Source organism: Trematosphaeria pertusa, assembly GCF_010094035.1.
Source record: "Trematosphaeria pertusa strain CBS 122368 unplaced genomic scaffold BU26scaffold_1, whole genome shotgun sequence".
Classification (NCBI taxonomy): domain Eukaryota; kingdom Fungi; phylum Ascomycota; class Dothideomycetes; order Pleosporales; family Trematosphaeriaceae; genus Trematosphaeria; species Trematosphaeria pertusa.
The window spans coordinates 1,687,383-1,709,831 of NW_022987212.1; the positions used below are offsets into that span (position 1 = coordinate 1,687,383).

The 22,449-nt window shown below is 53.3% G+C and overlaps 11 protein-coding genes across 11 annotated transcripts; 4 read left to right on the forward strand and 7 right to left on the reverse strand.

Moving 5' to 3' along the window:
- Positions 1-148: 148 nt before the first annotated feature.
- On the reverse strand, positions 149-1,748 carry BU26DRAFT_513001 (aromatic compound dioxygenase). The gene has a single exon (XM_033827524.1). It carries the CDS (start codon positions 1,537-1,539, stop codon positions 409-411), a length of 1,131 nt encoding a protein of 376 aa, XP_033691143.1. The 5' UTR covers positions 1,540-1,748; the 3' UTR covers positions 149-408.
- Positions 1,749-2,601: 853 nt separating this feature from the next.
- On the reverse strand, positions 2,602-3,683 carry BU26DRAFT_513002 (uncharacterized protein). The gene is made up of 2 exons (XM_033827525.1): positions 3,043-3,683; positions 2,602-2,995 (listed from the first exon to the last, which is right to left on the reverse strand). Exons 1-2 carry the CDS (start codon positions 3,416-3,418, stop codon positions 2,970-2,972), a joined length of 402 nt encoding a protein of 133 aa, XP_033691144.1. The 5' UTR covers positions 3,419-3,683; the 3' UTR covers positions 2,602-2,969.
- A 1,264-nt stretch (positions 3,684-4,947) lies between these two features.
- BU26DRAFT_472177 (HET-domain-containing protein) lies at positions 4,948-5,985 on the reverse strand (the record flags this gene model as incomplete). Its single annotated transcript, XM_033825414.1, has 1 exon — positions 4,948-5,985. A coding segment is annotated over one exon (1,038 nt), but the record flags the coding sequence as incomplete, so codon positions are not given.
- Positions 5,986-6,017: 32 nt separating this feature from the next.
- BU26DRAFT_513003 (quinate permease) lies at positions 6,018-8,302 on the reverse strand. The gene is made up of 4 exons (XM_033827526.1): positions 7,898-8,302; positions 7,404-7,847; positions 6,527-7,337; positions 6,018-6,478 (listed from the first exon to the last, which is right to left on the reverse strand). The coding sequence occupies exons 1-4, from the start codon at positions 8,020-8,022 to the stop codon at positions 6,161-6,163; spliced, it is 1,698 nt and encodes a 565-aa protein (XP_033691146.1). The 5' UTR covers positions 8,023-8,302; the 3' UTR covers positions 6,018-6,160.
- Positions 8,303-9,573: 1,271 nt separating this feature from the next.
- BU26DRAFT_574033 (uncharacterized protein) lies at positions 9,574-10,087 on the forward strand (the record flags this gene model as incomplete). Its single annotated transcript, XM_033834323.1, has 2 exons — positions 9,574-9,698; positions 9,762-10,087. The coding sequence occupies exons 1-2, from the start codon at positions 9,620-9,622 to the stop codon at positions 10,085-10,087; spliced, it is 405 nt and encodes a 134-aa protein (XP_033691147.1). The 5' UTR covers positions 9,574-9,619.
- A 696-nt stretch (positions 10,088-10,783) lies between these two features.
- On the reverse strand, positions 10,784-11,910 carry BU26DRAFT_557619 (uncharacterized protein; the record flags this gene model as incomplete). The annotated part of the gene is made up of 4 exons (XM_033832478.1): positions 10,784-11,105; positions 11,169-11,545; positions 11,602-11,718; positions 11,764-11,910. The coding sequence occupies 4 exons, from the start codon at positions 11,908-11,910 to the stop codon at positions 10,784-10,786; spliced, it is 963 nt and encodes a 320-aa protein (XP_033691148.1).
- A 606-nt stretch (positions 11,911-12,516) lies between these two features.
- On the reverse strand, positions 12,517-13,095 carry BU26DRAFT_498860 (uncharacterized protein; the record flags this gene model as incomplete). Its single annotated transcript, XM_033826368.1, has 2 exons — positions 12,517-12,990; positions 13,039-13,095. The coding sequence occupies 2 exons, from the start codon at positions 13,093-13,095 to the stop codon at positions 12,517-12,519; spliced, it is 531 nt and encodes a 176-aa protein (XP_033691149.1).
- A 1,152-nt stretch (positions 13,096-14,247) lies between these two features.
- Positions 14,248-15,390, forward strand: BU26DRAFT_536423 (uncharacterized protein; the record flags this gene model as incomplete). The annotated part of the gene is made up of 2 exons (XM_033831350.1): positions 14,248-14,349; positions 14,407-15,390. The coding sequence occupies 2 exons, from the start codon at positions 14,248-14,250 to the stop codon at positions 15,388-15,390; spliced, it is 1,086 nt and encodes a 361-aa protein (XP_033691150.1).
- A 20-nt stretch (positions 15,391-15,410) lies between these two features.
- BU26DRAFT_536424 (MFS general substrate transporter) lies at positions 15,411-17,981 on the reverse strand. The gene is made up of 13 exons (XM_033831351.1): positions 17,804-17,981; positions 17,614-17,747; positions 17,308-17,557; positions 17,158-17,234; positions 17,007-17,105; positions 16,896-16,959; positions 16,714-16,849; positions 16,486-16,653; positions 16,384-16,436; positions 16,191-16,327; positions 16,065-16,130; positions 15,957-16,010; positions 15,411-15,903 (listed from the first exon to the last, which is right to left on the reverse strand). Exons 1-13 carry the CDS (start codon positions 17,945-17,947, stop codon positions 15,588-15,590), a joined length of 1,698 nt encoding a protein of 565 aa, XP_033691151.1. The 5' UTR covers positions 17,948-17,981; the 3' UTR covers positions 15,411-15,587.
- Positions 17,982-18,781: 800 nt separating this feature from the next.
- Positions 18,782-21,066, forward strand: BU26DRAFT_536425 (cysteine synthase-like protein B; the record flags this gene model as incomplete). The annotated part of the gene is made up of 8 exons (XM_033831352.1): positions 18,782-19,251; positions 19,312-19,504; positions 19,553-19,676; positions 19,726-19,877; positions 19,926-20,116; positions 20,162-20,331; positions 20,378-20,797; positions 21,046-21,066. Exons 1-8 carry the CDS (start codon positions 19,059-19,061, stop codon positions 21,064-21,066), a joined length of 1,464 nt encoding a protein of 487 aa, XP_033691152.1. The 5' UTR covers positions 18,782-19,058.
- Positions 21,067-21,795: 729 nt separating this feature from the next.
- BU26DRAFT_406872 (uncharacterized protein) lies at positions 21,796-22,344 on the forward strand (the record flags this gene model as incomplete). The annotated part of the gene is made up of 1 exon (XM_033822870.1): positions 21,796-22,344. A coding segment is annotated over one exon (549 nt), but the record flags the coding sequence as incomplete, so codon positions are not given.
- Between the last annotated feature and the right edge of the window lie 105 nt (positions 22,345-22,449).

Below are 22,449 nucleotides of genomic sequence, written 5' to 3' on the forward strand. Positions count from 1 at the left end.
CGTGCAGCGGAAGGCAGCCACAGCGGAACGCTAACAGCTTCACTGGTTTGCCTGATTTGGTCCTCGAAACGTCGAATTGGAGAAGGATGAAGTCGAACGAACATCGCGGTGCCTGACAATGACGAGGAGTTGATGACGTAATATTCAACGGTATTCCCTCTGCTTCATTTACTCGCTGTGAGTCTTATAAACTGTAGTTAGGTACTCCACCATAAAGGCATTTGATGAACACCAAAAGCGATGTTATTCTAGGAGTATCCCAAATCCCTATTTACAAACTCTCCCAAAATGAGAAATCTGGAAAGCAAAGCGCCTCGAGGAGCGTTCCCAAACCGTTCCTAATGATCAAGAAAAGACTTCACACCACCAAGAAATCCCACCAACTCGTTCCTTTTCACTGCCTGTCGTTTAAGTGGGAATCCCGCTTGGAACAGCCGTCCCAGAGGGCATCGCACCAGTCGGCATAGTTCCATTTCCAGATCCCGCACCATCTGTGCCGCCACTCCCACCGGACTCCGCAACGCTGCCCGCAGAAGTCCACACAAAGCTGTAGTTCGGATCGTACGTCGCACTCTTGTTCACACCGATCGTAATCCATCCGAAAAGCCCATCCTGGAGGTCGCTGCCCAAGTACACGTATTCGAAAACAGGATCCGAATTGGAGTCCTCGGTTTCGGCCGAGAAGACGTGGTCCTCAGAGTTAGTGGTGAGACTGATGTTGTTCTGGTTGTACGGGTACGTGGCTTCGACGGTCTCGATGAGGTCCTGGTCCCAGAACAGCTGGCCGACATGCGCGACGGTGCCGCCGGTGAGCGTGTTGTTCGGGAGCACAGTGGCGTTCAAGTGCGCGATCATGTGGTGGTGCGTCGTGCGGCCGGAGTAGTGGCCCGGGAAAACGGATTCGAAGCGCACAACGCCGTCTGCATCGCTCTTCTGGATTCCGCGAAGGAACGTGGCGTTGTAGTTGGATAGGTCGTCGCTGTTGCCGTTGCCGCTGGCGACGAGCCCGGAGTACACGCCCGTGGAGTTGCAGTTCCACACGTCCCAGTAGAGCTCGGGAATCGGCTCGCAGGTCTCAACGTCTAGGAACTGGCCTTCGATGATGATGGGTACGCCGGGCTGGTCTTCACGGACGTTGTCACGAATGAGCTCTCCTTTGATCCAGTATGGCCCCGTCTCACCTTCCGGGTTCAGGATGCAGGTCTTGTTGCTGGCGAAGATGACGTTCTCGGGAGTATTGGGCGTGTAATTCTCGGTGGAAAGATGCGAAGTGTTAAGAACAGTTTCGGCGTCACGAACCTCGAGGCCCCGCGCCTTGCGATGCTTGGAGACGAGTTCGGCGCGGCGGGCGGCTGCGCGTTCCATGATGCCGCCGCGGGCTTGGAGCTTCTCTGCGCAGGCGGCGAGGCCACGGCGCGCATGGTCTTTGAACATGCGCTTCTCGAACTCGGCGGCGTGATTGTGCTTGTGGACTTCGCCGGGGTGGGCGAGGGCAACGGAGGCTAGACTGGCGATGGCGACTTTGGAGAGGAGATGCATCTTGAACAAGAGGTGAAGACGGAGTGTCAAATAGAGTCAAAGAACGAAAGACTGTTTGCCGAATGAAGGTAAGATAGAAGCCGATGCTAAGAACAGGCTGCTGATGAAACGAAACAGATCTCGTATGCCCCATTCTTATACTCATCGCTCGATCGTAATTCCCCATCGTCTACGCCTTCGCCATACGCGTATGTAGCCCTGCACACGTACGCTCATCGCTCCTTGTCATTTTCTTCCTAGTCTACACAAAGGCTGAGTACCCGGTAACAGCGCAAGCCAGATACGAATCCACTTCCCCACATATGGCGAAAGCATCGCCCCGCAGCAGAGGCCTTATTCTCGGAGAAAATCTTGTTCCAAACGCGCCGCCAACCAGGTTCCGCAGATTACAGGATGTGTTCACTGGGTGTCTGTGCACGCGCGGAAAAGCCCGTCAGGGGGCCGCGTAATCGGGCATCACGTGATGCACTGTCCGGCCCAAACTTCCATGTTCGTCGAATTCCGCGCCTTCGGCGTTATTTACACGGCCGGAGGACTCTTATTTGGGGTATGGTGCCAGTGGCTAGGACCCGTATACACGTTTCTACGTGGCAGTGATATCTGCTCAACGGTGCTGGGGCCAATGACTGCGGAGTTATTCACGACGTCTGCAAGCCAAGGCGGGAGAAAAGCTTGCGCTAGCTTGGTGGTCCCTCGATGATGCTTGACGGGCCTTTGTGAAGCCACTGAGGTAATGGGTATTGCGAATGGCGCGTACGTGGCTCGCGGCGATGAGGGCGGGTAGTCGGAGCTGGGGATCGGAGAAGTGAGTGATTCTCCTGGTACGTAACGTACCTTGCTTTCGCAGCGCTCAATGTGCTGTGCCATCATATTTTCTAAGAGCAGTCAGTGTTAGGGCTGTTAGCAGGCTGTTCCTAATGGCAGGATTGCACGAAGAGTTTTGAGATTGATGGAAAGTATTGGATGAACGGATGTATGACGTGACTTATTTATTTGGTGATATGGAAAACATTTCTGCATCAGGGGCATGTGAGTACTGGACTGAGTGTAGGCAAAGAGCGAGCTTCGTGATCGGGCACGAGGGACAAAAGACCTATTCGTCATCATCGTCATCCTCTTCATCTAGGTACCCGGCAGCGACCGACAGCGGACCAAGTAGTCCAGCTTCACTCACGTTTTGCGCATTCTCGAAAGCGTCGAAATCGAACAGCGCGTTCAAGTCTTGGTCTTGGAGTGGCTCTGCTTCGAACTGTGCCTCCACTTGCTGCAAGAAGTCCTGGGACTCCATATCCATCTGGGCAGGGACTTGCTCCGGTGCAGCTGGCTTATTCGCACCTGCCACTACGCCCAGTATCGCGGCGAGATCCACTTCGACACCGTGCGTGGCGAGATGAGCCCTCATGCGCACTTCACTCTCTGCGAACAGCGCACTACCAGACTGGCCGGAATCGCGCAGGTGTGTTAGTTCGTCCCTCAGCGCGAAACACTGCTCACATTGCCCAGCTAGTGAAGCTTCGGAGGGCGAACGCTCAGCACGTATGTCCCAGCCTTCTAGAACTAGTGAGGGCTCGCGCTCAACCACCGGCTCCTCTGCAACTTCGAAGTCGCCGACATCCAGGTCTGCGGCGGGCTCTTCTACAGCAGCCTCAGCCTGCTCCTCGCAGCTTTCCTCGTTAGCGCCCTTGCCACTATCGACGTCAGACGCGCTCCGCTCTGATTCAGGGTCAAAGCCAGATTCGAGTTCTGAGTCGTAAACCAAGGCCCCACTGCTGGCCGCGACACAATCTCGGATTGCTTCGTCAATAGCGGCGTCGAAGTTGGCGTCTTCAGGGCCGTTATAGTCATCTGGCGCGCTGTACTTACGAGTAGTGGAGCGCATGGTGGAAGAGTGTCGGGAATGTTACTAGCGACGTAGTTCTTGAGTATGGTGGGGATATACATGGTGGATGCCGGGGTATATACTCGTGAGCCGGAAAGAGATAGACGGACATCGTGGACGGAAATCGCGACGAGGATTTACACAATGGAAATTGTGAGTTCTCGTGGCATATAATGGCGATAGAGTGGTGCATGGAGATGTAGTATGTAAGATTTATCTCTGACATTGTGTAGTACCAATGAAGCAAATGCAGGTGTCTTGGGAAGTCGCGCCTACAGACAATGCAAGTTAAAAGAGATTGCTCAACAGGAGATAAAGGGAACTTCATTCTAAGGCGGAGAGGATGATTGATATTGTGTGAACGAAGGGATTTTACTTGCGCCGGGACCAGCAGACAAAAACATGCTAGCCTCTCAAATAATGATAACTTCGGTTACACCCTACTCGGGATATTCACGGTCGTGGTTCGCTGGGTAACAAAGATCCACAATTCGAAAGATGGGGATGTCTGCTTTTATCGTGGGATCTCGGACAGAACGCAATAGTAGATGGAAGAAGGGCCTCTCGCGATATTCGTCGTCGTTTTCGCGTACATCAAACATGCAGTCCCCTGGCTCTGCTGCGGGAGGGGTAACACATGGCATTGCTGACTGGTGCTGAAATGAGCACAGCTTGTAGTTTTTCAGCTTGTGTATTTCAAAGCTGATTTTCTTCCTAGTCGGACTGTCTGATGGAGAAGCATTCCTCTCGTGCTCGCTTCGTCGGGTGATCGGGCTTGAGCGTCGGCATTCCTTTGGGTCGAGTGTAGTGTTGACCTGCGAGACAACGACTTCCTCCCCCGGCTCCTGAAATTCATAGGGTGCGGGTGGCTTTCGTGTCACCTCGGAAATTGTCTCCGCCACACCCAACTGTTCTGAGTCACAAACGTCTGTCTCTCTTAATCGCTTGACCTCCTCGCAAAGTCGGATATCTCCCTTAAGGCCTTCCTCATCTTGACATTGAGTGAACAGCGTACGCAAGACTGCATTCTTCAAGCGGCTCTGCAGCCTGTTCATATCTTCCTCCGCTCGAAAATCTCCGCAGAACAAATCGTGCATATCTTCCGACATTTCCTTCACTTTTCTGTGAATGGATGACCCACCACAAGGTCCATCGTCCTCCAATCCCAAATTGCTCCGATCCAGCTTCGCGGATTCGTGGTAGCGTTCTTTATCAAGGATGGCCTGAGTGAGGCACAGACACATCTGGGCTGTTCTCATCAGCTTTGCTGTTTCATCGAAGCATTCATTGGAGGGCGATCCAGCCAGAGATAAGATGAATTCGGCGCTTTGGTGCTCCAAACAGCAATTTGTGGTACCGGTAAACTTGTTCAATTCATAAAGGAATCCCGGCAGCCGAATACCACCGTGTCCATTAACTACAGTAGGCATAGCACTAACAGGAAGATAGTGTCTAGGCCTGTCCTCGGAAATCCCACCACGTTCTGCGAATCTTTTCCGGTTCCATCTAGGCACCCACGATGGCCATGACGGGTTCTGTTGATGAAGAGAACCAAAAGACAGCACGTGCTGAAGAACCGCGATCACATATCCGTGGAGAATAAACTGCTGCGCCGTATTAATGTATGTGTCAGCCCAGTATTCCGAATAATCCACCGGCTGGATCTGGATACCACGGCGAGCGCCTCGGAGCGTTTTTGGCTGGAGCGACTCAAGCGGCTTGCATATTCCGTACATGGAAAAAAACCGGTCGCGGTTGTCTCTACACTCGCTCGTGTCGAATTTGTAGAGCAAGTCCACGATATTATACTCCTTTCGTCTGGCATTCACCGCAGTGGCCGACCATGGAGCCCCACGGTATACGTGTGGTCCGAGGATCGATATGCCTTGAGTAAGCCAGCTCCAAGACGTCTTGTAAGGTCCGCATCGAACGGTGGCGTCTTTCGCAAGCGCCACCTCTTGCAAGACCCATCGTCTATGGAACCATGGTCGGGCGAGTAGTCGGACGACCAGGCGTCTCTGTTTCTCCATCTTCAAGATGACTCCCTTTCTCAATCGATCACCCTCTTTGGTTTTCTGGATAAACCGTTCTTTCGCGACACACTCTTTGAGCCATTCGAAAATCGTCGGTATCTCGTCCTCTTCCGTCGCTTCTCCAAGCCAAACCTGGACCTTGTCCGCCCGCCCGAATATCCCTCCCATCCGAGCAACCTGGCGAGCCTTCTCCGCATCATCTCTTTGATTGATGCAGAGTGCGTCAATCCACAAATATCTCTCCTTGTTCTTCTGAAGATGCCGTAGCACGCTCTCCACGTTCGGGGTAATCTTGAGAATGCGTCCATCGCAGATCAAATCCTCGGTGTAGCTCGGCACGCCCCATGTATAGGACACAGCGTGGTATGGAGGGTCGGGGGATTCTAACTCTATGACGTCGTCTCTTAGTCTGCGATGTATCATTCGCGCTCGAAGCGGGTCGCTGAAGTTCAGTGCTGGCTCTAGGATGAGAATTCGCAAGCCGTCATCGTTGGGTAACGGAGTGTAGTCGTATGGGAGAAGAGGGGAAGTCATGTTTGCGAAAGCTTGTAGAGGAGCAAAGGGGTGGAGGAGCGAAGGGGTAGATGAACTATCTAGGAGCGGAAATGAGGGGTTTTGTACCAGCGACAGGCGTGCAACGTGCTGCAGGTGCCCGAGTCACCTTCCAAGAAGGGCCGAAGTATGGCGATCTTCAAACATCAGGCCTGCCTCATACTGCCTCGACACGCTGCTCACCCTTTTCGCTCAACTGTGGGCCATGCTCGACAGCCTTGATGGCATCCGCTTCAAGTGCCATACTCAGACCAATCTCCCTCCTCGCTTCCGCCAGCATAAGCGCATCCTCAGCGCCGGTACGACTTTTGAAAACCCGGTCCATCTCCTCTAACGTAGCGCCCTTCGTCTCCGGGAGCTGGAAGTGCACCCAAACAATGCCGCCAGCAAGGAAGACGGCAAAGAAAATGTACGTGCCCCAAGCCCAGGCAGAGAGCATAGGCGGAACAAAGAAAGCGACGGCGAAGTTGTTGACCTGGGAGAGTCAGTTTTGGCATACGAGCCCCTACAGTGATGAACTTACCCAGTTGCTAGATGCACCAATTGAAGCACCCTTAGACCGAATAGACAACGGAAAGATCTCTGACACCAACGTCCAAGAAACCGGTCCCCAAGTCGCACCAAAAGCACCCACATAGAGCCAAATGAAAGCTACGACAATCCAGCCTTCGGCAGCGTGCGACCCCCAATCATGCCGAAACTTCGCGACCATGATGCCCGCGATGACCATCGAGATGAACATGACGATGGAGCCCACGTGCAGCATAGGTTTGCGCCCGACCTTGTCGATAATGGCCATCGCTGGGAGCGTGCTGACGAAGAACACAACACCAGTGACGCCAGTAGCGAGCAGTGCTTGCGTGCCACCCGTCAACCCCAGCGACAAGAAGACGTTCGACGCATAGTAAATAATCGCGTCGATACCAGACCACTGCTGGAAGAACATTACCAGCCAAGCAGTCGACACTCTCTTGAAGTTATCCCAGGTCCTCACGATCTGGTAGTACTGCGCAAACTCTCGTACCCACACACTGCCTGCCTCTTTCGCAGCCAGGTTGGGGAAATGCTTCTCGAAGTTGCGCTGTTCGAATAGGGCTTCAGCTTTGATCTCCTTATACTCGATTTGTACGAGCTCGTGGTTGGCGGGTAGCTTGCGGAGGTAGGAGAGCGTCTTGAGTGCTTCTTCGTCGCGGCCCTTCTTCACGAGCCATCGTGGCGAGAACGGAAGCCACCAAATGCCGATGGCGAGGATGGCGGCTGGGATGCCCTGGATAATGGAGGGAAGTTGCCATGCGAGATTCGATTGGCCTTGGCCGATGCCGCCGATGTAGTTCCTACAGCTTGTTAGCACGTCACGACTCGACGGGGCCGATGCGGTGTGGCTAGCAGTGAGCACTTACGATCCATAGCCGATCCAGAACGAAAGCATAATGCCCAAAATCGTAGCAAACTGATAGAATGAAACAAGCAAGCCTCTCAGCTCCGGTGCCGAAAGCTCAGCATTATATAGCGGACCAACACCCGAGAACGTGCCAACACCGACACCCGTGAAGAACCGTCCGGCGTAGAGCAACTGGGGTTTATGATAACTCGCACCGCAGTACAAGTACGAACCAAGAACCACCCAGCAGCATGCACTAAACATGGTATACTTGCGGGAGAAAATTTCTCCAATGACGCCGGCAGAGAGCGAGCCTAAGATACCGCCGAGTTGGAGGACTGAAGTGAGCCAGCCGGTGGCGGAGGACGAGCTGACCACGGAGGGAAAGTTGTCAACGAATCGATGCATGACTAGGGATTGACCGAGGACGCCTTGCTGGTAGCCATACTCGAAGCCTCCGAAACTATGTAGAAATCAGTGTCGATCCACGAAGATGGAAAAGTGGTAACTTACGATGCGAAGAATGCAATGAAAAGAAGCTTGGGGTTGTGAAATAGGTTTCGCCATCGGTTCTTGTATGCTAGTTCCGTGCGCACAAGCGCAGAGGTGACAGACGCGCTACGCGTGGTAGCATCCATGACGAGATGTTTTCCACACAACCCCAGTAGTTGAATTACTCTCAGGAGTTCCTGCACGTCACATGGAATATGAGGACGGAAAGCAAAAGAAACCATGGACCAGCGTGCTGGGCCGTCTTATAGAAGCTCGCATGAAGCCGAGCAAAATTTGGCACCATTGTGTCCGTGCATTTGAACCAACCTAGAAAGAAAGAGCTTCGGGGTACTGAAGCTCCACAGGAATGCTGATTCGCCGCGTCCCATGAAAATTGTTTTGCGGGGCTCCACATATAACCCCAAGTTCCTACCCGCTTTCCAACGAAAACCGGGCATCGTGTGAACATCTGGTGGGAAGTGGTCTGCTGGTGGAAAATTCGCGTCAGTGTGCGGGGACGGCAGAAGAGATCCTTGCACTGGTGCCTACCGTTGCCGGAACTAGGTTGGGACACATGTAGATCGTCCGGGATCACATGGGAGTGGCTATAATTTCCTTCTCGGGAATATACATCGGCGAAGACCGACTCCACCTCAACATTCCTCAAACTAGGCGTTAAGATGAAAAGAGTATATAGAAAGAGACTGTATATGCTACCAAGCTTACCTATTAATAGTAAGGTAGTATAGTGCAGTGGGTAGGTGCGGTAATAATAGTGTAAATAAAGACAAACCTTCGCCGACTGACCATTGTGAGACAATGAGCACGTGGCTGATACACACCACGGGGACTGCAGGTACACAGACATGCATAGCATGTACCCTGTGCTTGATGGGGCTCACAGAACGAAGAACGTGCATCGTAGGGCTGACGCTTCTCGCCGCACGACTTTTTCCTTTCTATGCGTATCCGGAGATCGGAGCCCAAAGTCCGATAGGATGTAAATATATCCGAAGATATGGTTCCCTCCTACTGTACTGTATCCCGCAAACCGTGGGGGGACTGTGATTGGAGTCCCCACTGATGCTGTAGTGCTTACAATTACCCCATTCGGGAGCACCGGGAATAAGACCGAGTACCCAGGCGACTGGTAAAAACGATAGCCATTTGAAGGTGTATTAAATAAACCTTCGAACTCTGAAGACCATGTAGGAAACCTGAAATCCGTTTTAGGATTAAGCTAGGTTTCAGACTGAGAATCAATGCGATCTATCAACGTGCGTCCACGGTGGACAGCCAATCACAGGATTAGCTTGACCAAAAATAAATTCCGTTCCCAGAATGTGTGTCCATAACAAAATATAGCAAGATCAATAAAAATCATACAGTACGGATGGTTACGAGCATTGCACTAGAGCCTCCAGAATGGTGTTGTTTGAGGGTCACGTGATATCTCGTTTCATCGATTACAACAAGGTCTTTCCCCCAAATAAATGGGCATATGGGTGTTGATATGCTTTTGCCAAACAGTGTTAAGATTTTCTGCCTACGCCATGCTTTATTGCACCTTGAATGTCGGTGACGAAATGGTGACGTTCCCGAGCCATCACAAGCACGTCAACTTCAAGTGCGATATATCCATTCTGCAGGTACAACTGGACTTCAGCAAACCCCCAAGAACTCTCTCCTTCCAAGCTCCACAGAAGACCTCAAATTGATACCCAAAACGCCACGTAATTCACAATGAACTCCAATATGCTTCGAACAGTACCACGCTCATCGGCGCCATTCCTGAGTCGCTCCTTCCAACAGCGAAGTCAAGGTATGCTCAGCCTGCTCTCCCCGCGCCTAGCCACACGATCATTAGCTAACCACTGTTTCCCAGTTCTCTCCCCAGTCCTCTCCCGCACCTACGCCGGCGAAACCACACGAGACTCGCCGAACACCTCCAACGTCGCAAACCCGCAAGCAAGCAATGCAGAAGACCAGGAGGTTAACAAGAGCCGTGGAAAGGAGAGAGGAGAAACAGAAACAGGGGGCTCAACACAGAGCCCGGTTAGTAACCCTGCCGAGTCGGGGATTGGAGGGCAGGAGGAGCAGACACAGAGCCAGGCGGAGATGAAGCGGGATCCGAGCGAGCCGGATAGCAAGAAGAGGGAAGAGGTGCTGAAGCACGGACAGGGTAAGAAGTTGGATCCTGCGGATGAGTAAAGGTTCTTTAGCTACGGAGGTGAGCACGACGCTAGGAATGCCAGTGAGCAGGCATCTGGCTACTATGCTGGTGGGTTAATGAGCAATGGGGTAAGAAGAATCCTGCATTACGCAACTCCATTTATCTATACTTGAAAACTAGGTGGATAAGTCCTACTCCGTTCCACTGAATCAAATCGAGACTCATCGACAGCTCCGATCCCGTTTCGGCGTTCATGTACCCCCATTTGGATAATGGAGCCATTTCCCCCCGCCAATCCGCGTCATTTAGGCGACTACAGTAGTACAGCCTGTCAAAGGTAAGCCACCCTACTGATCTCCACTACAGCATCTTTATCTGTTATTCGCGCTAGAGGTGGAAATCGGCAGGCAATAGAGCAGTTCGGCCACTGCTTCGCCTCCGGTTGGATCAACTCTGGCTTCAAAGGTACTGCGCGATAGGCATCCTGGTCGGCCTCGTGCGTCAGGACTCGCGTATAATGTGGTATGTCCGGCTATATCAAAAGTTTCTGCGCGTTAGAGAAGACTCACGAGCCTCTTGGACGAAAACGGGGTCAGCTCATGGAAGACCTGATCCATGCCTGTGCTCTGATGAACAGCGCCCCGGGGCTCCCAATCGTATGCTCCGTGCTCACTTCCTTCCTAACCACGTTCACAACCAAACCCGTATGTGGAAATGTATCAAGCCCTGATCGTTCAAACAGTACACCTCATCTCATTGCCCAGGCCAAACCTCTTTCCAGGGGTAGATGGGTTTCCCTCTGCAGCACCAACGACCGACGCAGGGTCTCCCACGATATTCTCCTCCTCGTTTGAGTTTTTGGAAGACTCCAGGCTCCACCTGATCTTTTCCGAAGCCAGACGAAAGCAAGGCGCCATGACCGGCAGACATCCGGCTAGTATACCGAGAGCAGGCTCAGGCCCGTTGACCAGGATGATACGACCCGCTTGGTAGGTTTTATCGCTGCTCTCCGTGGTGGCGAAGAAATAGACGCGTGTCGCGGTAAGGCCGACAATACTAATTGTGTATTTGAGTCAGTCCTGGTCCATCATAGGATTATTTTCTCCCAGGATGACTTACAGGAATCCAAAGCCGAACAACAGCGTCAGCCGCACCTTCTTGCAGAAATCCACATGCAGTCTCCAGAATATCGGCATCGGCAACAAGACGTTCGCCAGATCCAAACACATCCCCGACACACTGCTGTATACCGCCAACGACGCAAAATTTATTGTGCAAGGCTCATGTATCGCCTTAGGTTTGCCGAACCGATGTCTCACGCAGGGAATTTGGTGTAAGGCGAGGGTTATGATTCCATAGCAGACGGTGAGAGCTTGCAAGACTCTGCAGGCGATGCGCATACGGTAATGCGGGAACAGCGTCGTGTAGTACTGCGTGATGGAGAGGTTGCAGAAGACCATAGAAAGGATGCCGAAGCCGTTCAGCACGAAGCGGTTCTTTGTAGCAAATACATCAGCGCCGCTAGAGGAGGAGGGAGAGAAGCAACGCTCACACCCGGATGGTTTTCTGATGCAATCCGTTCGTTGGCGGATATGTTCCAGTCATGCTTGCCGTACTGTTGCCGGAACACGCCATATATGGCGGAGATGAGGAAGAGTAGAGTAATGAGCTGTAGTGGTCAGCAGGAGTCAAGGCCTTCGACGCTGTTTCGTACGTATGCGACTACCATGAGCCAGTCGTCTGCGTGCCATGGCCTCCGCGTCAGACGACGTCCCCAATACCTGCACAAGATCGCCTTCGTCGCAATGACAATTGAGAGGGTGCAAACGACGATGATCGACGCCTGTAAGTCGCGCAGCATCGTAAAGAGCGGCGCGCGTTGGTGGTCAGAAAGACGGTTGCAGAAGCGAGCGGACCGTAAAAGCTTGACCCAGGCGCGAAGAAAATCGAAGAGTCTTCATTGCCCGGGTGAATAAAGGCCGTTTTTGGGGACGCGCCCAGGTCTTAGTGAAGACGAAATAGTCTCGCCGGTGGGCAATAGTTGGTGAAGGTGAGCGCCGAGGCACTTCCGCAAAGTCCGATATCCAGACGACAGTGAATGTCATCCTGTGTACGTGCCCTGCATATCCGAGAAGCAGGATGGTATCTTATCAATCGCCAATGACTGGGTTTCAGACGCAGGGGCGGAAGATATTTCGTGTAACTGTTGGTGTTGGTGGCGTGCCGCAACCAGCTTGCTCGGCTCGGTCCCGCAATTGGCCAATTTGTTAGTCTAATGAGGGTATCTTCTGCTCGAAGGCTTCTCGTCATGGATTAGTCCAGCGCATGCGGGATGCGAAATCACACATTCACTGTGAAAGATGAAACTGGCATGGTACGCGACGAAAGGGTTGGTGAAGGTGAGTCGAACAAGTCACACGTACCAACCGATTGTAAAATGAAACCTCCTTTTCCCCAAACCTGAGCTCTACTGATACGGACCCGCCTTGCTCCTATCCGGCTTCCCGTCCTTCATCCTCGACCTCTGATAATTCTGCGCCTTCTCATCAAACTTTAGTCCCCCATTCGTCGCCATCTCCATAACTATCTTATCCGTGGGCTGCGGGAAATACTCCAGCTCGATCTTATCCCCATCTTTCGACTTCACGCGACAGACTAGAACAGTGTCGTCTTTCTTTGAGAACTCGTTCATGGCGGTGAAGTAGTCTCTGTGTACGGCAGAGTCTGCGGGCGCTTGCTGCAGCCATTTCGCGCAGTCTTCGAGCGATTTGCCGACCCAGGGAGAAGTGAAGGTGTCTGAGATGGGAGGCTCGGTACCCGTGGGGAGTTCGTTGTCGTTGCGCGCCTTGGGGATGTCGTCGTAGGAGTCGGTCGCGAGCCAGAGCTGCCACCCGCCTCTGTAGTTGCCTTCCCAGGCACGTCTCAAGCCGTTATTGATGTTCTGCATGGATTAGCCTTGTGCATCAGAAGCAAGGAAGAGCTAGCATACATCGACATCAATGTCTTTAGCTGTTACGAAGAGCGCGAAAGGTGCTTGAAGAGACATGCTTGGTGGTGGAGCAATCGTTGCGGATGTCAGCCGAGAAGAGCGCGCACTCACTTATACACTGTCTGTGCAACGCGATCGCAGGTTTCTTTCAATGAATTGATGCTATTGATAGACATGGGATTTTGGTCGTTTCACCAAACGCGATCCTGGAGGCTGTGCACGATAGAATTACGCCCATGACGTCATTTGGCCCCAGCAATATCAGCAGGACTCCACACCCTCAACCGCGCCCCGGGTTCCTGCAGGATCAACCTCAACTCAAATACACCAAAGCCATCCACAGGCCACAAGGCTGAAACAATCTCGGGGCGAAGCGGCATCCCGATCGATCGACACGATGATACGCAGCTACCGTTCGGGAGGCGGCTGACCTTCTCTCACCCCATCCAGCCTCCCTCTCCAGCCAGAGAACTCCTGAGTATTTCTATCCCACGGAATCGGTCAACACCACCAACAGAGTGACTTCACTGCGCAGCGAAAGATGGTATTCTAGCTATGTATCCTTACCTATGTAGTTCATGCCAGTGCCCCAGGAGTACAAGCGCCCATCTCACGCAAGACCTCTCTTATTACGTACAACCTCAAATTGCGGCCCCAGCCGTGATCTTCCGGCACGGAAAAACCGATTTGACTAGGTATTGGTCGTACACTATCCTTAGGCCGCCAACCGTCCGTTCATGTAGTCAGCAGTTCCCGTAGGCTCCGATTCCCATGCATTCGAGCTTACACTGCACGGCCATTGGCTAGGTTGTAGCACGGGGCTTGCTCCTTTCAATATCCCGAAATAAGCATGTGTAGAGCCTTCGTTTCCTTCTGTTTCAGCCAACTACACTGCCCTCTCTGAGATCTCGATCTAGGGTACTACAGTATGATTAGGAGCTGGAGGAGCATCGAACGTATAAATATGAGCCGGAGAGCTTCGGGGTGAGAGTATCCAGCCACTAGCCGTCTCTTTCTTCAGCAGCCAGCTGCTCATCTCCATTACATCTCCATTACTGTCATTCGTTCAGGCACTCTCACGTCCTCGTCAAGATGGACTTCACCAAAGTGAGGAACTTGGTTGCGTCCGCCTTTATTCTGCAGGCTTCGCTGGGTTTAGCGGCAGATGATAGCATGGGAAACTACTACGCGCCCGGCCGAGCAGAGCGTATGTTCCACAAGCGTGCTCCAACCGACTTCGGAACCTTCCAGGTCGACTGCCAGGGCTCTGAAAGTGCATGCAACAACGCCTGCTACTACATACGATGCGAAGTGCGCCCTCCAATATCCCAATCAAAGAACCTTCCAAGCAGCTAACAATACCTCCAGGCGGTCAACGACCCGGACGCGAACAGAATCACGTACATCGGTCCCAACGGCAACAACGGCGAAGACGACCGCAACCGCATAGAATCCGGCTGCAACTTCAACAACCCCTTCAGCGGCAGCGTGTGTACCAACTTCCCCTTCAGCCAGAAATTCAGCAACCCGACCGCCACCGACTGGCAATGCGACGAATGGCCGCCCGCCCTCTCCCAACAGCCCGACTTCGCCAGCAAGCCGAACAAAAACAGCTTACGCTGCATGCCCGGGGGCGAAAACGGCTCCCTGGGCGCCAAACTGCGCAACTTCGTCTACAACCAGGGCGGGCCCTACCCGGGCCGGCCCGCGGGCGTCATGAACAGAGACGACTTCTTCCGCGTGGACTTTCTGACCAACATCGGCAGCGCGGACCAAGCGAAGGTGAAGTTCTGCCTCGGCCAGGGCACGTCCAACTGCGGAAGCGACGGCATGCAGTTCGGACTCACCGACAAGCCCGTCGGCGGCGGCAAAGTCGACAGCCCGTACAACCGCCTGGGCAACGACAACAAGTACGCGCTGCAGAACACCGTGTACGCCAACCTCTTCCAGTGCGGCGTCTCCTTCACGCGCACCTCGGATACCGACATCTCGTCCGTTGTCCTCGACGACTGGGCCAACAACGACGTCCAGACTACAACTTCCTGCTCGCTACCCAACGATGGCGACACGTGCCTGCTGCTGGGCCTGCCGAACGATCTGCAGATCCGGCGCACGGGCGCGCTGGGGACGAAGCTCGAGTTCGAGTATGCGCCCGGCCAGGCGAATGCGAATGTTAATAATTTCGCGTGGGACTCCGAGACGAGTGGGAATGGGAGGGGGCCGTGGACGGATCCGGAGAGCGATCCGAATCGGCAGCCGTTGAGGTATTGTAAGGTTGTGGCGGGGAGTGTGCAGGGGACTGAGGATACGATTTGTTGGTTTCCGTGCTATCAGAATGCAGATGGGCAGTGATGTGCTTTGTGGGCATTTCGGGGTTGTTGTTGACTTCTTATTCATTTGGGATTCTTCCTGGCCGGATTATCGGGAGGTTGTACAAATCTATGGTCCTTTCTATACTTCTGCGTTCTAGGTGGTGTTCAATGCATGGGAGTGAGGTTCGCGGCAGCAGGTCTGAAAGAAATAGCGAATTCATACGGCTAGCTCAGCAGTCACGCCTGGCCATCTCCCTTAGCTCCTTTCGCCCTCGCCTTCCCCTCCTCCTTCAACTTCTCATCATCTTCCCTCTTCAACTCAACCTGTGGCATCGTATACCACGCCGCCACGAACGCAAACGCAGCCAATGCTGCACCAATGATAAAAACAATCCGGAAGCCGTTCTTGTACGCTTCTTCCAGCACGTCGCGGATACCCTCGAAGCGAGACTCGCCAACACGGTCGCGAAAGGTCTCGGGCGAGTTAAGCAGGAGCTGGATCTCTGATAGCGAGAGACCGGAGGGGAGCAGAGCCGTGCGGACTGCGTTGTTACTGGGAAGGGTTAGTGGAACTAGGGGAGGATTGAAGAGGGGCTGGAAACGTACATCACGGTCCCGGAGATTGCTAGGCCTAGCGTGCCGCCGAGATTGCGGATGAAGCTTGATGAACTCAATATAAAATATTCTGGAGCGGGCTCAAGCTTGGATACTCACTTGCGGACGGAAGTCACGACAGCCATGTTCTTCCGTTCAACGCCGGCTTGGACTGCTATCAAAGACCTGCTTGGGTGATTAGTGTACGCTTTCTTGAGCCTGTCCGAGAATATGACGGAGACGTACGGTTGCAGGGTCTGGCCGACTCCGAAACCAGTCAGAAGTGCGTAGCCGATCTGCTTTCCCAACCCTGAGCTACTATCGAGCGTGGAAAAGAGACCGAGGCCAACAGCCCAGGCGATCCAACCTGCGAGAATGCTTTCCTGTCGGAACATGTCAGCAGATGTTTTCTGTGTTCCTCTACGTAACGTGTACTTACTCGGTATCTTCCCGTCCAGTGAACGACTAAGCCTGAGAGCGTGCTCGTAAGAGCTGTACCAAGGCGTTAGCGAACCACTCCTCAACACGCGAACATTCTTACTTTGCATCAAGGTGATCGGCAGCAGTAAAGACCCAGCCTTGACCGCAGAATACCCGTAAATGAGCTGGTAGAACGACGGAATATAGTAAACCTGGACGAGGAAATTCCAACCGTTGATGAACATGGTGAGCATTGCACCGTTGACAAGCCGTATCTTGAAGATGTGCACTGGGCTGCTGTAAGCCTCCTGGAGGAGAAGATGGGGGTTTCTGAGAGCTTTATGCTTACTGGGTACCAAAGGGATCGACGTTCCTTTCCACTGCCAAACGACGAATCCGAGCGAAACGAAGACTCCTACGACCAACGAGGCGATCACATGAGCAGAGCCCCAGGGATACTGGCCCCCTGCCCATGTTAAAGAGAGCTATTTTCGTTAGCAAGAACTCGATCATTAAATATCGTCTACTTACCACGAGGAGGGTAGAACCGCCCAACGCGAGGAAGACGCCGAAGAAATCAATAGCCGCAATTTTTCTACCCCCATTCAGCTGAGCTCAAGTGACTGAAATAGTTGCACTTACTTTCTCCAGTCTCCATAAACCTTTCTCAACGGCATGAAAAAGCAGACGCAGCCAGTAGTCAAAGCCGTGACGAACAAATTCAGGCGAAAAATCCACCGCCTGGCCATGCGTGAGCGTTTCGATACTGGAGTCATGCGTTAATCTTGCTTACCATCCGTCCTTCGTCTGAGAAGCTAAAGCGCCGCCAATAACTGGACCAATTCCATTCGCGAGCGCCACGACCGATCCCTGATACAGAATCAGCAATCCATCGAGTATACGTAGAATCCACTCAATCCCTTCAGGTAATCGCCGGACTCACCAAAATACCCTGATACTTCCCTCTCTCCCTCAATGGGACGATATCACTAACAATCATCTGCGCCACCGTCATCAACCCACCGCCTCCCACGCCCATGAAAGCACGGAAGATAATCAACTGCATAGCGCTTTGCGCCAGAGAAGCTGCGAGCGAGCCGAAGAAGAAGATACCGATTCCAATTAGTAGGATGAGTTTGCGGGACCAGATGTCAGAGAGGCGGCCGTAGAGGAGCTGGAAAGATGTTGAAGTCCTGTGTGTCGCATGAGTTAGTTGGTTTGGCCTGGAAAGCCAGGGTTGGTGCCATACAAGAAGTATGCGCCTGCTATCCATGCGCTCTCGGAGCTGGCCCCCAGATCGCGACTGACGATGGTCAAGCTGGCGGCGAGCGTAGTCTGGTCCATCAGTGCGAGCAGGTCGACGCTCGCACATGCGAGGAATATCTCAACTCTTCCATCGGTGATATGCTATGAATGAGTCCTATGCTGCGGCTACTTACGGTGATGATAGTCTTGACCGGGACATAGTTCGTCTGCTCATTGAAGTCCGGGGCTACATTCTTCTCCTGCGACGGCGTGTTCTCGCCAGAGGACGATACTGCAGGCGTGCCCTTTCCTTCCTCAACTTTCCCCGTATCATCCATCCTGAAGTAAAAGCTAGAAAGCCAGAAAGCGCAAGATGCCCGGGACCTGTCGACTGTAGGAGAGGTGCCGAATGCAGTGTCGAGAAGAACCTGCATACTACGGCCGACATCGCCGCCTCGGAGCATTTACAAGCCCACTACGCAGCGATCTACACCCCACAGCGCCTTAATCTGTGCGCTACCAGGCTACAGCGATGCACAGAGTGATCGCGCAGTCGTCCGCAGAAACGCCCGCAAACTAGCTCACTTCTCAGCCAATCAGCGACCACGCCTACCCTGATACCATCTCTTCCTTCCTTTTCAAGCACACGGCAGTAATATGAAAAGTAAATGATCTAAATGATCGACAAGGTACGATGAAGCGTTTAGGTGGGGAATTCGAAGGATTGAGTGCTAAGGGTTCGGTCTGTTGCCGTCCGTTACGTACGCTGAAGAGTGCCGAGAGCTTCCAAGAGAGTTGGGCGACTGAAATTGTGAAGAATTTGAATGCCACGTCGTCAGCGGCAGGGTACGAAGCGTTTCATGTGTGATGTTGAGGTTAATTGGACAGCAGGGTGCTTACTGTTATGGGGAAAGACGTCCGTGTTTAGCGGTTTTCACGTGACCGCTCTCCGTCGACCCGCCTGTACCTCGGAGCACAGGCGTAAATTAGGGTACTCACTTGCTTCCAGCCACCTGGGCTGTTGGAGATCCCTGTGGGCCATCCGCGGCATGTCCCGATCTTCTCCAAGAGAACGTGTAAAGGGACGGGAATGTCACTCCATGGCACACGTCGCACCGCCGATCCTCATCGTCCTGCAACCATCAAGGTGTGTGGAAAACAGGGTAGCCCGGCGTACAGTAGGGTGAGAGTGAAACAGTGTTGACATGTCTCGTCGAGTGTGCGCGAGGACTTGCTGAAGGGTCCCTGGGCATACGAAATGCCGGGTTCACGCAACTCGGCAACAGCGGTACCAGGGTGCCACTTACGAGCGCAAAATGGCTCTGGAATGAAGATCAGGGTCCGCGCCTCGTGTCCGCTCATTGTTAAAGAGCGTGCTGCTGTCCGTCCGACGCACCGGCTCCGCATCTAATCAGATCCGCTGTTACTCACTGAACATTGGTCTTCAACATGGCATCGAACAATCCACTCAATGTGTACTCTGGTCCTGACGCGCTCAAGAAGTTCTTCGACCCCGATTGCCAGCCGCCGATTCCTCTAGTTGAGATCCCCGCTTCTCTGAATCCGTACCATGGGGACGGTGTCCGGATCTACGCGAAGATGATGTCGATGCATCCTGCGAACAATGTGAAGATCCTTCCAGGTATGTGGGACGCCTAAAGTGTCTCTCACTGGGCACCATAGACGCTAATGTACGGCACAGCAATGAACATGCTTGCATCTGGCGTCCAACCGGAGAAGACCAAGACAGTGGTAGAGTACAGTTCCGGCTCTACGGTAATCTCATTAGCTATGGCGTCTCGGATCTACCACGGTATCCAGGATGTTCGAGCTTTCTTGAGCAACAAGACGACGGCGTCCAAGTTGCGGTTGATGCAGTTCTTCGGTCTAGACATGTGAGTATCCCTATATGCCTTCCGACGCACATATGCTGAGCGGCAAAGAACATTGTTCGGAGGCCCTTCGCAACCCGAACCGCTGGACGAAAGAGGTGGTATCCAGCAAGCGCGGAGTCTAGCACAGCAGGATGAGCAATATTTGAATGCGAATCAGTACGAGAACAACGGGGTGAGTTCCTTCATACTTGCGATGGTCATCAGCAGACTAACTCTCCAAGAACTGGCAAGCGCACATGCGATGGACGGGCCCCCAGATCCTCAAGCAGCTACCGGATATCAACGTAGTCTGCGCCGGGCTGGGTACATCGGGAACAATGACTGGTATTGGGACGTACTTCAAGACGGCTAAGCCCTCAGTGGTTAGGATAGGGTACGCCAACCTTTCTTGAGAACCGGTGCGCTACTAACTTCCAAGTAGAGTCTGCACAGCTGCGGGAGATAGAGTACCGGGGCCCAGATCCTACGCTCTTCTCCGACCAGTCGAATTCCCCTGGCGGGATGCTGTCGATACCATCGAGGAAGTAGGCTCTATTGATTCCTTCTCGTTGTCGTTACAGTTATGCCGCGAAGGCCTGGTCTGTGGCCCTTCGTCAGGCTTCAATTTGAAAGGTAATTGCAGGTACCACAAGGAACACCTAGTACTAATGCTCCTAGGACTTCTCAATTACTTGGAAAAGCAAAAGGCGGCCGGAACACTATCCGACATAAGCGGTCCTGATGGATTGATCAAATGCGCTTTCGTGTGTTGCGACCTGCCCTACCAGTATATTGACGAGTATTTCGGAAAGCTCGGCGAAGCCGCTTTCCATCCCATACATAACCAGGTAGGTGACGAAACCAGTATTATGCGTGTAACTGACCATTTCGAAGAACTTGACGACCGTGGATTTGTATCGCTACGACGAAGCATGGGAGCTCGACCCAGCCAGAGCCGCATCGGAGTTCTTCGACGGGATGACTCCGAAGCAAGGAACTGTTCTTCTCGATCTGCGAAAACCGGAAGACTTTGCATCCGACCATGTTCCGCATTCATACAATCTCCCTTTGCCGAGTCTGAGCGCAACCACTTCGAGCCCATTCTTCGAGCCTGCGGTCTTGGAGAGTCAGTGGAAGGAGCTGGAAGATATGTTCGCAAAAGAGAAAGTCGACTCGTATGGGCTCGTTGGCAAGAACGTATGCGTCACCTGCTATGATGGGGACACCGCACGCGTTGCTACTAGTGTTTTGCGGGCAAAGGGAATAACAGCCAGCAGCGTCGAAGGGGGTTTCGCTGGACTGGCTTCGCAGCTTGTGCACAGACAACATGCTGAGCGGGACGGCTTTGTCAGCGATGTTTGGCCTGAGGTTATGCAGGGTGAGCTCTGGAAGTCGAAGATGGATGCGTGGTCGCCGAGGGTTGATACGACTGAAGGGATGCCGGTGATTGCGGTGCGACCCTAGAGGCGATATTCTTCTTTCTGGCAGGTGAGCGTCAAGGGCTGCAATTGGTCGAAGGGGATCCAGCTGGCGTACAAGGTACTATAGTGATTAGCTGATAGTTTATAGACGATGCAACATGAGCTACCTTCGGTGGTTTACCCTGGGGTGAGTCCGAATCGGTGGGTGGCTGGAGGAATAATCGGAGTCGTCAGCCTCCTCTTCTATGTCGAGTGTCTTGATGGGCTGTAGTGGAGTTCGTTCGTATCTTCCGGGGTTACTTACGTCGCTGTTTCTGGGGCGTGTCCGGAAGCGGTGACGAAGTGAAAGCGCAAGTGTAAGTGATAGCGCCAAGACAAATTTCTTTTCAAGGGCAATCCCGCCCTAACATCTAAACACCACACGCTCCGCCGAACATTCGATCAGATATGGACCCCAGACTGAGGCTACCGTGGCGTGGTCGGAGTCGGATCGATACGGAAATACCGGCGAGCGCTTACGGCTCCTTTACGAAGCGGGCAAAGAAGGCTTTTTCCAGCGACACCGAGGAGCTCTGGCGCCGTTTCCACAACAGCGCGCCCGAAAAGTGATGAAAGGGCCTGCAAATAGAAGGGCATAGAGTACTAACACCAAATGACAGTTCAATCCGGAGTTCGTCATACAAACCGACCGACGGCAGCCTCGGCCTGCTGGAGATGGTACCTGTAGAAATCCGCCAATCGATATTTCAGTTCGCGCTTGAGATCGAGCGTCCGGTACACTTGCGGAAGTGCTGCGGTGCTCTGGTCCCACGACGTTTCATTTGCTGGTTTCACCGACGGCCTCCAGCGGTCCGCACATCGCGATTCGCCCTCCTTGCCACGTCGCGACGAGTGAGAGAAGAAGCGTCGTGGCTCCTATATAACAAAGTCGTGCTGCATTTGGATGCTCGCCAAGTGGTTAGCTACCACGACGGGACGCCTGCAGGACGGGCAGCGTTCGAGGACATGTGGATGTCTGTCGCCAGCTATCGTTTTGTAGAGCTCACCGTGCCAGCGGAATTCATTCGACAGGGCAAACCAGAGGATTGCACCTTTGCCTTAAGCACAGCAGCCCGTCAGCTCATTGACCACTGGGAGATACAGCCTCTGCAGCCTTCTGGAAATCCGCCACACCTCGTAACAGTCCGCTTTGGGGCAATGTTCAAGGAGGGCTTTCCATCCACCCACCCCGAGCGAGTCCTCAAACACGTGCGCGCCGCAGCGTGGAGCAACCTGGAAACCATGATCAAGCGGATTGCCGCAAAGGACAAGAGCGGAAAGTGGACGTTCACCGCCATGTCAGAAATTAAGTCGAAGAAGACGGGAGGTCGGTACATATTGGCGAAGCTGGAGGAGTGCGCCAGGGCAAATGGAATTCAGTTCAAATGCCTGTCGACTGAAGAAGCTCGTGCAACTGAGGCCATTGATTCAATGGGAGTTTTTGGTGGCAAGCATACGCGATTTGGGGACTGAGGCGCGCCGGTTCAGGGGAGCGGGACCACGTAT